Source organism: Halyomorpha halys, unplaced genomic scaffold (assembly GCF_000696795.3).
Source record: "Halyomorpha halys isolate HHAL.00 unplaced genomic scaffold, Hhal_1.1 Scaffold98.1, whole genome shotgun sequence".
In the NCBI taxonomy this organism is placed as follows: Eukaryota; Metazoa; Arthropoda; class Insecta; order Hemiptera; family Pentatomidae; genus Halyomorpha; species Halyomorpha halys.
In genome coordinates, this window is record NW_027107309.1 from 1,238,970 (window position 1) to 1,255,040 (window position 16,071).

Consider the following 16,071-nt stretch of genomic DNA (forward strand, 5'->3'; position numbering starts at 1 on the left):
ATTATAATTATTGTTTGAGAGTGGTTAATTTAATTATTAACACACAAAATTTCGATCCAAATATACTTTCAACTTTTATTTTCAAAAATTCTCTAACATTTTGGCCATCAGGCCATTTTCAAGGAGACAACCTTTCTAGACAATTTTTTCTGCAGAGGCTAATTGGCCATGTCATATTATAACATTTTATATTTATATACATCAATCTTTTCTTCTAAAATTATCACAACTAGGTAAATCCATTATTTTCATATGGGCTCCAAGCAACATTGGCATTGTTGGTAACGAGTTCGCAGACAAAGCTGCCAGAGAGGCACTCACGCTCCCTGGCCGAGGCACCGGCGTTCTTACCCCATCAGAACTCAGTTCACCCCTCAAATTATAAATATTAGAAAAATGGCTGGCCAAGTGGGATGAAAGCTCTCCTAGTAAATTAAAATAAATAAAACGATCAGTAAAACCATGGTCAACATCCTAGCGCAACAGCCGTAGGGAGGAAGTTGCTCTAACCCGCTTGAGAATAGGTCATACGCTCCTCACGCACTCTCGCCTGATCAGAAAACTTCCACTTCCAACGTGAAAATATTGTCAGTCCATTCTTACGACTTGACATATTTTTGAAGAATGTACTCACTATTCGCCTACAATAAACAAGATAGGACTGACCCCAAATTTATCAAAAGCTCTCACAGATGAGGAAGCTAAAATTACATTAGTGTTTGAATTTTCAAAAGCACATCGCCTTCTTTATAAATTATAACTCCTCTTCGATTTTTATTTTCTTTTTTTTTTAATTATTTTTTTTTTACTTTTATCATGCCATAGGCGTTGATGACCAGAGGGTTTTACGCCTTTAAGCAACAATCAACAAAAACAACATTTTATATTTTAAATATAAAACTTTTTCACATAAATATTCTTTTCTTAAACACCAGTAATAAATGATGTTTTTATGTAGAAAAAGGGAAAATTATTTAATTTTAAATAATTCATTTAAATTTGAACTTACGTGAATAAGTTCTAGATTTAAAATATAAAAAGTTATATATGACATGGGCAATTAGCCTGCAGAAAATTTTATAAAGAATATGACTATCATATCTATCAATATCAATATCTAATAATGTCTCCTAGAAAATGGCCAGAGGGCCGAAACTTTGGAGAATTTCTAAAAATAAAAGTTAAGAGTATATTTGGATCAAAATTGTGTGTGTTAATATTAATATTTTATATTGTCCATGGGTATATTAAAAATGTAAATAAATACTTTTTTCGTTTGTGTAGCTTTGAGGATATTACCCAATACCACTCCCTAATATATTATGCATTTCAAAGGTAATAATAAGTTATGAAGATATCTAACTAGTAACACACTATGCCTTTGGAAAAGTAATCCAATCATAATAGTTTTAAGAACTCAACTAATTTGAATTAGTATAAATTATTTTTAATAATTTTCTTCAGTAATTATCCTGGCATCCCAAAGACAACAGGTATGGAATATAGCAAATGATAGATAAATAAGAAATTTTAAATCTTTAAAAAAATACATAATTATGAATATATATGTATAATACATCCATGTTTCAACGAATCAATGTTTACAAATCAACCATAAAAAACATAAATACCTGATGCTGGATTTTACCATGATGACTAGTTGTGCTTGACCTTTTGGCGCAGTTTCAATTTGGGTTGAAAATAAAACTCATGTGGAACATTTATCCGTGTATTTCTTAATCCAATGTTACACCCTTCATATTTACTGGATGGAATTTTCTCATATAAATTGCAATCTACAATTTACAAAAGTTAGGGTAATAACCTTCAGGTATTTAATAAATAATTGTATTTATAAAAGTACAACTTTTTCTTTTTTTTTTTTTAATATCATGTAATATAATATCTGATCCGACAGGAAAGTTTTAAACAATTTCCAATTCAGTTCCCTGTCGAATACAAAACGATCATTTTAATAACTTTCGTATATATATTTTTTTTAACATTATATAAATATTTAACCAATGTTAAATGTCAAAATTTAAACATTTTTCAAATGGAGCGTGTCGGATTCCCTTTGGTTCATGTCTTTAGACATGACCATCTTAAATGGCTAGAACACGTAACTAATAACACGCTAGAATGGTCTTTTGGGCAGTGTACCCTACAATTTTCTAAAAACTAATTGATACATATACATATATTTTTTTTTTGGAATAATTTACAAAGTATATTTGGTCGTTTTATTTGACAATAAAAATCAATCAATAAACATACAAAAGTTCATATTGTTATATATAACACGGATAATAATTGTAAAAATATTACATATAAAATGAGTAGACCAAACCTTGAATTTTTAAAAAACAAAATAAAAGGTGTATATAATTGGACATTTTCTTACAATAATTTAGAGTCTTAGTATTTGTACTATGACTACTTACAATATTGGTAAAGTAAATTACTTCATTTATACAGGGACGTAAACAATCAACTATAAAAAACAAAACCATTAACCCATTCTGAAGATTTTGTTAAAATAAACACAAAAATACATGGTTAAATGTCAAATAAAAAATTTCGAAAGATCATTTTTTTTTTTTTTTGTCAACTAGCAATTTCACTGTTATAATAAATCTATTACATTGCTTACATTTTGAAGAATTTGATTCTATAAACGTTTTTGGCAAATCTTTAGTGCTATCTGTATCAGAAAACTAAACAAATTTCAAAAATGCAATCACAAAGATTTGAACAAAATACATTAGTTATTTGTGCAAAGTGTGCTTGAGATCGCTATACAACGAACTATAGTGTATAGTACAAAATAAATATTATAACTACAATGTTTCTTAACTGTATGTATAAAATACCTCAACGAAAAGACTTCGATTCAATATTAAAGTATACAAAAATATTACTACAGCATCAAGTGTTCAGCTCTGTTTTGAGTTGTAACACTATATTCAAATACTTCTTATTCAATAAAAAATATTCAAAGTTTCAAGTATACGATACTTAGTGAAAATTCTAAGAAGCTACTACAATAGTGCAATATTAATTAATTCTTAAAACTACCAGTGTCGATACTGATTCAGAACAATTATGAGAACGAAATATTAAACAAAGGTAACGTTATAATCACTGAAAGTAGCATAAATCTAATTTATAATTTTAAATTTAAGTTTAGGGATGTTTTCGTATCATCAGGCACAGACTAAATGAATTTCTATTAGAATATTAGATATAGATATTAGTGATATATTTCACTAACTTAACATAAATTTTAAAAAGGCCTATGAACCTATTGAAACGATTGAACCATTAAATATATTTCTGCAATCAGTTGATACATAAATTTTTTTTAATTACTAAAAAAGAACTCTAAAAAGTTATTATATATTACCAAATTTTCTATAAAACATTTATTCAACGAGAATTAATCCCAAATAATGTATATAAAAAAACCTTTTAGAATATTTGAACAATGCTATTGGAAGTAAGTATATAAAATAAAATAAATAAGTTTATATATATTAAAAATAAATTTGAATAAATTCGTTTTTTTTTTAAAAACATAAAGGAGGCGGAACACGGAACAATCGTAACTGGTGGAAGCTAGGACAGTACTAAACACGGATCGGGACAATCCAAGGTGAAACGAAGGTGCTAAAGCTCTTCCTATCTATTGGAACGCAATCTAAAAAAGTGAGTTTCCTCGATAATGTGTCATCAAACGTGTTCAAAGTGTTGAAGCAATAGAGCACATAGGGCATAGGAATACTTTGTGCCAGTTTATAAACTTAATTATGAATACCTGGGATTCAATAACAAGGCAGTATTACACTAAAAGAACCACTAAAATCCTATAGAGTGAAATAAAAACAAAAATGATAATTTTTGTTTCCAAAAAAAGGCTAAAGTTTATTTTTTCAAATATATTGCATATTTACAATAGGAAAACATCCCCGAAAAATATTTTAAAACAGATTAAAAAATATCAATTGTAGGTATTTGCATACTTCGAATTAACCGAACAAAATTAAAAATCTTACTCTTTGTTTGTTTTAATAAATGAGGTTTTATCTAAGTTAAACCATGTCACATGAATTTATTCAAGATTCTTCGACCAACATAGGTTACTAAATGCTCGCCCTGCCTTTATCAAACCACAAAACACCTTTCTCACGAAAATCAACACACAAATTATCACCATTATGAAAAAACAGTTTCATAAAAGTCAAACATTGGTCCTGTTAAAGATCAAGTTTATTTTTCGTTGCCTGAAGAAACAATGTATCAATCGAAAAGTTATTAATAATATTCACAATACGAAAATTTATAGATAGTTTAATTTTTTTTTCTCTTCAGTACCTCTTTACAAGATTCAAAAATAGATGAACAATATGTTTACAATAAATAGCACAAATCCCACAACAAAACCTGGTGCTTGGAGACTCCTACAACATGGGAAATATTGATCGTAAAATAGATACCATAAAGTATGGAGGAAAATATACCCTACAATATGCACTAAATATCATCACAACGCACTTTGGCAGCTAACAGAATCACTGTTACATTTTACATATATTTTATGAAAATATTTCGAACACAAGGTCTACATTTTTTTGGTTCGATTCTTTTTTTTTTTTATATATATAAAACCTTACAATTGAAAAATTTAGTTCTCTTCGAAAAAAAAAAATGTATAATTAGATCGAAACTGCTTCAGAAGTTTGGTTCGTAATCATAAAACCAACCTTTGTTTCAAAAACAGTCAAGTTTTTGTATTTGTTTGTTGTAATTACAATCACTAAATTCTATATTACTAAACATTCTGACGTGTTTCATATTACACGATATACATACAATAGTATTTATTTTTTAACAACTTCCTAAAATAAACAAATTGATAAACAAACAATTAACAAGATATTTATAAAGATCTCTTATTAATACAAACAGGCTTTTCATCACAATCTGTATTTACGACTTGGCACAAAGACTTTCCAAAGACCCTTATCACCTTCTAGTCAAGAGTTTATAAATTGAGCGATTTATAAAATATAAACAAGAAAACTCTTCTACCCCGAACGTTTATAGACAATTTAAATAATAACATTACATCCATTCAATTTTTTTTTAAAGGCAAATTTTGTTATTTTCTTTTTTTTTTTTATATAATTTTATAAAATTTATAGAATATACCAAGAGCCAAGCGACTACTTACTAGGTGTGCACCGGTTTGCTAGTGCCCCAATACAAATACACAATAATTTAACATACACAATATACATTAAATACACTGTTGTATACATTATATTTTTTTACAATGTGGTATAAATGTAAATCTAATAATAATGAATATTATTATAAATAATGAGAGTGATTTAATACAATTATTTCGGCTGTTGTTTACCCAACCAGATTGTCTTGGAGTGATTTGAGCCTTATCAAAAAACTTAGAAGACCCTTAGATAGTGTAAGCCAATAGAAAAAATTTTCTACACACGCATGCAGTCTAGCATTGAAAGAGACAACTACTTACAAGACAGGAACACAGAGCCGTTTCCGCAAATTCAATCGCGGAGAGTCAAGCTTTGTCTAATTACATAATATATTTCATAGACTATAAGTGAATACATACATACGTATATATATATGCAAAGGATGTACAAGATAATTTTTACGAATTGGGGAAAAAATGATTACCTTAAAAAGAAAAAAAAATGGCCTAAAGCAAGATCAAGATGATGATTATTCAATATCTCACTAAAACAACTTTAAAGATTTATATTTCAAAAATGAGAATTCGTTTGAATGGTAAAAGGACTACGATTCGAAGTACTGGTATTTGGTGGGGGGGGGGAGGAATAAGTCAGGCAAGTAATCCATAAATGTGAAGCTAAAACAAAAATGTTAATTTTTTAATATACGTGTTTTTTTTAATCCCCAATCAATTTTTAGGTTCGGAATTAATGATTGAAATTAATATAATATAAATAAAATTGATGATTAAAATTAATATAATATAAATGAAATGGATGATTAAAATTAATATAATATAAATGAAATTAATGATTAAAATCAATATAATATAAATGAAATTAATGATTAAAATCAATATAATATAAATGAAATTAATGATTAAAATCAATATAATATAAATGAAATTGATGATTAAAATTAATATAATATAAATGAACTTGATGATTAAAATCAATATAATATAAATGAATAAAAGTAAAAAAAAAAAAATTCATTTTTAATTAGTGGGCATTTTTATTCAAATACATGGCACATCATGACAACCGAATGTATTTATGAAATCCAGGTCGACATTAATGCATGTAGTGTGCTAATTAACTATTACATGAACATAAATATTAATATGTATCCTTTTTGTTCGTTAGATATTTTGTTTTATTTCTGATTTTTTTTTTTTCTTTCAGAATAATGAATTCTCGACAGAAGAAAAATTAAACCTAATAGAGCACTATACTGTTGTATACATCTTTGAAACTGTTTTAAATTAGTGATATATATAAAAGAATTAAAAAATGAATCATATATGTTTATAAGAAAAATATAAATCAACGATAATAAACTAAAATACGTGAAAACAGAATATGCGGATATGTGCCATTTTCCAATAAAAATATATGTTTGTTGTATATATTCCTAATGTGTAAAGAAAAAAGAATCGAAATTAAATAATAATTTTGTGCGACTAGACTGAAATCGTTGTCTGATCGAATTTCGTTGTCTTACTTAATGAAAGCTAAGAACTAGATTAATTTTATGGTCAAATTAAATTAATATTTAATGTGGCTTCAAAATTTATTTTATTGACAAGCATAAATTTTGAAATTGTAAAATATAAATAATTCGTCATTTTCATCGAAAGGGGCAGAGAATTTGAATCTAATAAGATATAATAATAATACCACACACATTAACTCAAATAAAGTCAATACTCATTCACTACATTCATGTTTTAAAATGTAACAACGTTTCAAATAAAACAAAAACCCACTACTCAGACACTGTTAAACACATAAAAAAAATATTACAAAATAAAATAATAATAAGATGATCTAAGATATAGTAATATGAATCTTCAATACATTTTATATCTTTATCTTGACAAGATCTTCCTAAAAATCCATGATTATTCAGGGATTCTTTTGGAAAAGAAAATCAGTTTTTCTAGCTATATCGAAATACTGCAATTTATTAAAATTTATGGTTCCAATTATTAGAAAAGATATTTTAGAGCATTGAATTGAAAACGCTAGTAACCAGGGAATTTACGTCAAACTTTTAGAGTCAAAACTGAATTTTTCTTCTTTTTTTTTTTTATTTTTTACGTGCTATCCAAAAACCGAGCAATGCTCAATTCGTAGAATCTGTGGGATTGTTTAAGTTAAAGCATCGGCTGAAACCAAACTGACCAAATCATCTACATCAAGCTTCTGGTCGGCCATTTAAAGTAATATTTAAAATAATTTTTTTAATAATTCAACATAAATACACTCCAACGCACATTGCAATAATTATTTTTGGAAAAGCGTTTCATCAGGTCTTTAATATTTTATTTAACTTTTTTGATAAGTAGCTTTATTATTCTCTTTTAAAAGTAAAGTCTATCCAAAAAAATTCAGGACAGAGGCATACGCTTGCCGTCGCTTCTTTCTTTTTTTTTGCCTCCATAAACAAACTATTTAGATGGGAATTCAATATCAAATTGTTTTGATCTCATATTTGTTCTGCTTGATAAGAGTGCTATCCATACTTATAAATTCCAGACTCAGATTAAAAAACTGCCCATTTCTTTGAAAATCACCTATAATTTTCCATAAAAAAATGTTTCACACCATGCACAACAATTATTTCAAAGCGTCTGTCACGGATGTTCGATAATTAACAATGAATTTAAATTTTAACGAACCCCTAACATTAAAAAATATCAATTAAAGAAAATTCTTGATAGGCATTTAAAATTCAGGTGAATCATCAATAATTTTCAATATTGAATTTAGGGATAACTATAATCGATTGTCAGTACAACAAGCTACATCAAATAAGGGCTCAAATTTTTCCCCATTTTTAAAGTGTGTTTTTTAACATTATAGATATTGTATTACACGTATTTTAATATCTTAACAATAAACACGAATACGAACAACACTGGTTATGAATTTTTACACAGTTTAATGTTTTTTTATTCCAAATGTTTAATCTAAATAAACAAAATAATATGGTTTTTAATTTATGAGTCGACTAACCGTAATTTTTTTTTAAAATTATTTATCAGCAAATTAAAACATTCATTATCCAATGCTGGGGCTGTCAAAAACTTAGTTTCTTTAGGAAGTACTTCAGTTTATTGACTTTGCGGCAGCATTTGATTTTAGTTTTCTTTGGCGATTGGTTAGAATTCCTTTGATTATAAAAAAAAAAAAAAAAAAAAAAAACTAAAGTCAATATATTGTACGTTTTTCATAAAAAATCACAATTCACATTTGTGAAAGTATTCAGAATAAAGAACCTGTTTAATGTAGAATTATGGTAATCGTTAGTCAAATTTATTAATTAATTTTATATCATTAAAAGAAATATTTCGAATAATATAATTTTTAAATAAATAATTTATTTTAGTTCAAAATACTCTTTAAGTATTGTTTCATATCAAATTAACCGATTCATTCATTTTTTTTATGAACAAAAAAAATTACTACTCTGTGATTTTTTCAAATTCAATTTTGAAGGTACATGTAAATCCATTTTTTTTGGAAAATTTCAGTTTTTTCCTAAAAATAAATACTACTAAAATTTTATTCCGTTCTTGAAATTTTTTTTTTTTTAAATAGTTATATTGTAACAGTGAAGTACAAAAAATTAAGTTAGTTACGTTTTTTACATCTCAAAGACTCTTGAAAATTAAAACAAAATATCTTATTCTTTATTGTTCATATCTAATTCAATGTCCAGTTTCGGTTTTAATCATTTTTAAATTTGTAAATCGTTTAGTTGAACTGCTGGTAAAGTTATATTGAATTTAGCGTTTCCGTTTATATATTTATGTTATATTGTTATCATTTTGTGGTAAAAAAAAAACGTATCCTCAAAAGTTATCATAAAACTTTTTTTATATTTAAAACTCGTTAAATTTAATTAATTAAAATAAAATAAAATGCTTAATGTGAATATTTTTAATAAAATATCATATTCCCATAAAATTAATGGAATAAAAAAACTTCATTGATTTCCAATATAAAATTCAAAAATATTGAAATGCGATGATAATTTTTACAGGTAGTGACAGCCAATTAACAGCTTAGGCGGAGGATTAAAAAAACTATTTTTAACATTTTTTTAAAGTACATTTTCAACGTAGGTGGCTTAATATAAAGCAATCATAATTTTGATGGGTCTCGATCGAACAATATAAAATATAAAATATGTTAACAAAATATGAATTATTTAGAATAGTTGGATTCAGATAATTAAAATTTTTTTTAAATAAAGAAATTAAATTCTAAAGATAGTTTCAGGATTTTGAGGAATTCACCAAAAGCCAAAGATGAGCAAAGCATGGAGTCACAATTAAAGAATTAACAAAAACAGCTACAACCGTTTCACAGCCATTTGAATTACATTTTCTTCCTAAATTCAAGGAGGATGTATATGATAAAACCTTACACATAGGAATGTATACCTATAATTAAATAACATAAAACCCTAAATAAATTCTACACATACACTAGACATAAGTTATGCAAACTATTTAGTTACAATACAACGATACTAAGTTTAAAAGGTGTTCTATACAGTGAAACTGTCATTATAAAAATGACCCAATAAGACCTATTTACAAAATAAATATTAATTTTATTCCCTACCTATAAATCCTAATTATAGTTGGTTATACCATACACTAAGCTTATTTATAATATATTTATTAAATAAGAATATCGATATTATAGTGTTATTACAATTTACAACAATGGGATTAGTACATCGGATTCGTGCGGTAAAATTCGGCCTATATTCATCCCATCAATTTATATCAGTCGATATGAAAGTGAAGTAAACACTCAGTGTTTGTACTTACGCAGTGGTTATAACTATTTGTTACCATGGTCACTTTTAGATAATTTAATAGAAAAGTCGGAGAAAAATTCTTCTAGGTGCATGGCTAAATTATCCAACAACTAAAGGAATGGTCAGTACATTTTTTTTAAAAATAAGAGTATATGAAAATAAACAAAACCTATATTTGTGAAATAAAAACTAAAACAGTTCATTTTATCGGTTCATTCAAATTAATTTAAAATAAAATAGAGATTCAACTTTTATTTTATTATTCAGTATAAGTAGCAAACTAAGTTGAAGATTTATTTTTAATATTGCTGCTTTGAAAGAGGATTTCACTTATGTTAAAAATTAAAAATTATGAAATTAGTGATTGCTGAGTAGTTTGAAGAACTAATTTTTCACAAGTAAGTAATAAATTAATTACTTAGGAACTGTGTTATATAATATTATACTTTGTGCTTCATAGAGAGTGAACATATATAACGTCCTGAAATTATGTTCATAAAACAATAATGAACAACCGTATGATCGGACGTTTATATTCTAAAGTCATATTCGTGTCATTGTTCATCAAAAATCTGAAAGTGATTACACGAACGTCGATACGACATCACGAAAATCTCGAAAGCTATAACGAACATCGATACGACATTCTATAAATTTATTAACGAATGCTCTATAAATATAATCAAAATGGCAGTGTATACTTACAAAAATGTCTGAGGGTCCAGAGAAGGGTGCAAGTTCTATAAAAAGATCAATCGGGCAACAGTTGTTAGTTTTTGTAGTGGATACTCTCGCTCACTTATCTATCCCAAGATACAAATACACGAAGACAAACCGGAAAGCGACATTTCGTCCGCTCGTAAGCCTACACGGCCCGACTACCAGCGCAGTAACCATGGCAACAGGACACCCTCCAAGGCAACCAGATGGGCGTGCCTGCTTGCTGTGGGGTACTGCTCCTTACTCCGCAGCCCTAGGTCCTGGAATCAGAGGAGTCCCCTTGGATATGCCGCCCTTACCCCGGAGGGCGCTAGGTCTCCTCACATCAGGAGTCCATATAGACGCAGTCCGAAGGGGGCCGTGGCCCCGAGGCAGCGATCAGCTCCTCCACTACAGTCACTCCGTCCTCCTCCCAGCTATCACGCACCTTTAACAAAAATATATATATATATATATATCATTATAGCACGCAAACTGTTCAATACTTCGATACATATTTAATCAAAAAGAGAAATTATAAAAATAGCTCAGTTAAACAATGTCAGAATAAAATGTATACCAGAAAACAAAACAAAATAAAACCATATTCCAAAGTAAAAATAAAAGAAGTACAAAATTTAATAACATAAAATAATCAATTAATTCAAATTAAACACTTATGTATAAACGCACATACAAATATAAACATATGTCTATATCCACAGACGCATAAGCCAGAAATAAGAAAATATTTAAGTAAATAACGTGAATGTAGGAAATTAAAATATGATCATTTCCTTCTAATCGTCATGTATTCTTAAATTATGATATTCATGCCTATTGTCAGTGAATAATGAACCTTCCATTGTATACCAATTGCTCCAATCCCACATCACCACCCTTGAAGAATGGTGCCAAAACTGGAGGATTAAACTAAATTCCAATAAATCCCACTAAATCACATTCACCCTTCGTCTTGTCCCACAGTATCTTTTAATAATACCTCACTTATTCCTGTTGAACAGATCCGTAACTTAGGTCTAAATCAGGACAAACGACTGACATGGAATCCTCATACAAGACTGAAAAGATAGGAAACTGCTCGTCAATTACGACTATCACAACATTTACTAGATGAACGGTTAAAACTTCCAATCCATCACAAAAGACTGATCTACATGACTATTATAAGGCCTACTGGACATACGGAGTTGAGGTATAGGGCTCCACTAAACCATCGAATTCCTCTAGAATCCGTACAGTCAAAAATCCTTCGTAAAATCCATAATGCTCCTTACTTTGCCACAAATCAAATCATCCATCATGACCTCAATGTCCCATATGTTCCCGATTTGACCAGAACCAGACACCAATCATTCCATGATAAACTTCACAACCACCCAAACCAACTCGTTTCTTACCTGGCTTCTCCTTCACTACCTAACAATCCTCCTAGGCGCCTGAAAAGAAGATGGCCTCGAGATCTCTCCTTTAGAAATATTTTTGGAGTTCTATCAATGGGTAGATTCTCCACATGTTTGTATCATGTCATAATATCACTTACAGCAAATTTACTTGATGTGTATATATGTATACAGTTGTAAATCACAATAAATAAATTATTAAAAAAAAATTATGATATCATAATTAATGAGCATCAGTTCGCGACATTAGAAGAAATTGGTAAAGGAAGAAATCTAAATGAAGATAGTGAAGAAGCCTGGCGAGGTGGAAGGAATTCCTGAGGGCTCTGCAGCGAGCTGAAGAGAAATGTTCAAATGTTGTAGTTCTGTAGGAAGGGATATAGAAATCAGGAAGGGATATAGAAATCAGGAAGGGATATAGAAATCAGGAAGGGATCTTGTTTCTTGTGGGTAGACTGAGCATTTTAACTGTAGGTGACTGTAGATGCAAGAGGAGCGCTGGGATTTTTATTGGAGGCAATATCTTAGAAAATGTTACCTATAGTTAAACAGGAAAAGTCAATGTAACTCGGCATAGAGGTGAGAAACATAAAAACGCCTTCAGGTACCAAAGACAAATCTTAAAGAGGAATTCATAAATAACTTCAATCTGTTCTGTAAAATCTAAACTCCCCTGTACGCCACATAGCCGTAGCAGGTTGGTTTTAATCACCCTCTCTCCCTCTTCCTAATACTATCTTCAATATCTCTTTCAGGATAATAGTCATGTTATAACCTGTAATATACTAATTTTTTTTTTGTTATTTTTAAAATTATTAACAAGTGAATTTTTAAAACTATTAAATCTTTGATTACGAATTTTCTACTAATATAGCTTAAAAATGAACACAGCCGAGGGGCTATGTTGTGTCATATCTTTTAAATTGAAGTAACGTAGAAATGTACGAGGAGCAGGGATTATGCAGCACTCGCAATATCCCTGGCATGTGGAAACATGCTTTTTCTCCATATTTTTAATCCTACATTATCCTACCTTCAACTCCAGTACGTCAGCGAAAATATTAAAATTTGCTATCAGTTTCAGGGAGCGCGGACTCTAAATCCAATAGCATCTGGCCTCTAGCCAACTCCTGCTTTCCTTTCTCCACCTCTTTAATCATCCTCTATTATTTTACCCTTAGTCGAGGTCTGTCCAGTATTTCATTGCCGGGTAAGACCGTAGGTACTAGTTTTACGAAGCAGTGTTTTTTTCATAGGCCATACTTTAAAATTTTCGATTATATTGATATATTTTGAACACTGTAATAGATTAACTGAAAAATTTTTTTTAGCGATTCGGTGTAATAACCAATTTAATATAATTGTCGAATATGGTAAATAGGAACACTATTAAATAACTCAAGCAGGCGTATTAGGCAATAACACTACTTCTTTGTTGGCAGTCAACAAATTAAATATTATTAAAAACTTAAATGTCTCTGGGAATATAATAATGATAATGTGCCGTAAAGTTAATGTTATTACCAATTTCATAAGGAGCCCAGAACATGCTTTAATCAAACTGAAGACAAAAATAGACGAGATAATTGTCTTAGATCTTGGAGGCGTACAAATATCTAAAATTAATCTCGAATTAACGAAGCAGGATAACATACTATAGAAACTGGTAGTCTACGCCAATAGAGTGAGGAGATATAACTGAGCGGCTGAAAGGAAAAAACAAAACAAAATAAAGCTTTTACAACAATGGAAAAACTTTTCTAAAGACAACTGTCTCCAAAAAAAATTGACAAGTAACAGTTTTCCAACAAGCGGTCTTATGATCAATCGTTGAAAAACTAAATGGAGCACCTATAAGACATATAAAACTAACACATACTGGCCATGAGAGAAAGGGATCAAGTGGCTAATGGTGCAATAATGGAAGCTGTCACAATGCAAGGAAATGACGTAGTCATGGCTCTGTCAGATCTGTGGATCTGTCGTTAAATATTCCAGAACTAATGCACAAAACACTATTGGTGGACTGCAAGCATATAGAGAAAAATAATTAATATTAAACATTAAATTTTTCTAGCCTCACCCTTGACCTAGGTCCGGATAGGTACTATGTATGCCGTTAGGACTATAAAATATTTTCCCATATAAGTTGTAGGTATTTAGTAAGTAGTGTCATAAATATTCAGTATCAGCGGTTATAATCTTGATATCAATTTCCGTTGATACAGTTATGATTATAAGTTAGCATTATGGTTAGAAGCTATGGTGGCAGATAGAGTTAAATCGTGTGCAGCATCCTATAGATTTTATTATCATAATTATATTTCTCTTAATAATGTAGTTTTATTTTTAATAAAATGCTCATATTATCATTTAGTATTTTAGATAACCAGATACGAAGTAAAAATTACTAAAACAAATTGAACAATGTTTTAAGTTTTCTTTAAAGTGATTATAGGAAATTGGTCCAAGTGACTGTCAATAAAGGCATTTATTGATTATTTATTTATTAGTAACCGATGTAACCCCACATTTCAGGACTTCGTTAGGGCTGAGTCTACATAAAGGGTGTACTGAGCCTTGATGAAGCCCTGCAAGATAGGACGAAACGTGGATAACAAATTATTAGTTTTTCTTCTATTTTTTAACCACCACCCAGATCATCTCTCTACAATCATAAGATACTGTCAATTAATAATCTATCATAAGTTGAAGTTTCGATTCTATAAATCTGACTGAAATAAACACAATTATTATTTAATAAATTTTTAACGCTTATAACTAGTTCTAAATAAAGTTTCTAACGTAAAGTAGTTTCTTTATTCAATGTTTTTAGATGGTATCGAAAATTACATTTTGAAGCAGAAAGTTACTCAAGCCCAAGCCCCCAGACACACATTGACCCTGCACTTACAAGAGACTAGCAGTCAAGTACCGAAGGAGCACTTAAGCATTCTTGGCTACCTTAACGGAGGTTAATCACGGAACTTTTCAGACTCCTCTCACTTCAAGGGATCAAGGGATCGTTTATCTGACGAGCAGAAATAAGAAACCTGTACTGGTAACATCTCTTTTACAAAAGGGAGTTCCTTTCCTAAACCTTTTAGAAAATAGTTTAGTTCAGCATCAAGATCTCCTAAGCGATCAGAAAATATATGGTTTTGAAAGAATTATTTCTTCATAATAAATAGGGATAACTGTTTGAAATGGAATCATATTTTAAATGTACTTGTAGAAGAGAGAACACAAGAAGAATAAATTACATTTTACATTTATGGTTTTTATGAAAAGCTATATCTAAATAAATGATAAAGCAGTGTTACGTAATATTCAATAATGAAAGCCTTATTGAACATAACAAAAGACACACTGATTCAATAAAAATGCTAAAAATAAGTAATAAAACAAGAAGTATAAATATAACCTCAAGAGATAAAAAATCGGAAAAACATAATCAAGACGGTACAAATTATAAAAAATTGATTTATAAGGTTATAGTTAAAGAATAATACAAATATATAGGTAAATTAAAATTAGTTAAAACTGAGAATATATTCATTACAAAAAATTTGGCTAGTTACTTCAACGACAGTTATGAGACCATGATAAGATTTGTTTTTATATTTAATTTTCTTTACCTTGTGTTTGTACTATTTTTAAATTATTCACATACTTTTATAATTATGTGAATTAACTTATTTTGACTGTTGTAATATTTCTTTATTACTATTTTTATATTTTATTATATTATATACATATATTTTTAATATTAATTCATTTACTTCAGCTCCCCCAAAATGGTCGAAGCCCAATTTTTCCTGACGAGAGTGTACTGATG

General features: G+C 28.9%; 1 protein-coding gene across 5 annotated transcripts in view; it reads right to left on the bottom strand.

Moving 5' to 3' along the window:
* Nucleotides 1–1,715: 1,715 nt before the first annotated feature.
* The window catches only part of LOC106677413 (dipeptidase 1), a 485,353-nt gene continuing 470,997 nt past the window's right edge, over nucleotides 1,716–16,071 (bottom strand). For 3 of the 5 annotated variants that reach the window (XM_067045594.1, XM_067045593.1, XM_067045592.1), the window contains one exon: nucleotides 8,860–11,257. In XM_067045594.1, the coding sequence (XP_066901695.1) occupies nucleotides 11,156–11,257 (102 nt within the window). In that variant the 3' untranslated portion in view covers nucleotides 8,860–11,155. Of the gene's footprint in view, nucleotides 1,950–8,859; nucleotides 11,258–16,071 lie in introns of those variants that run through there. The other 2 variants (XR_010842948.1, XR_010842947.1) reach the window with 2 other exon arrangements.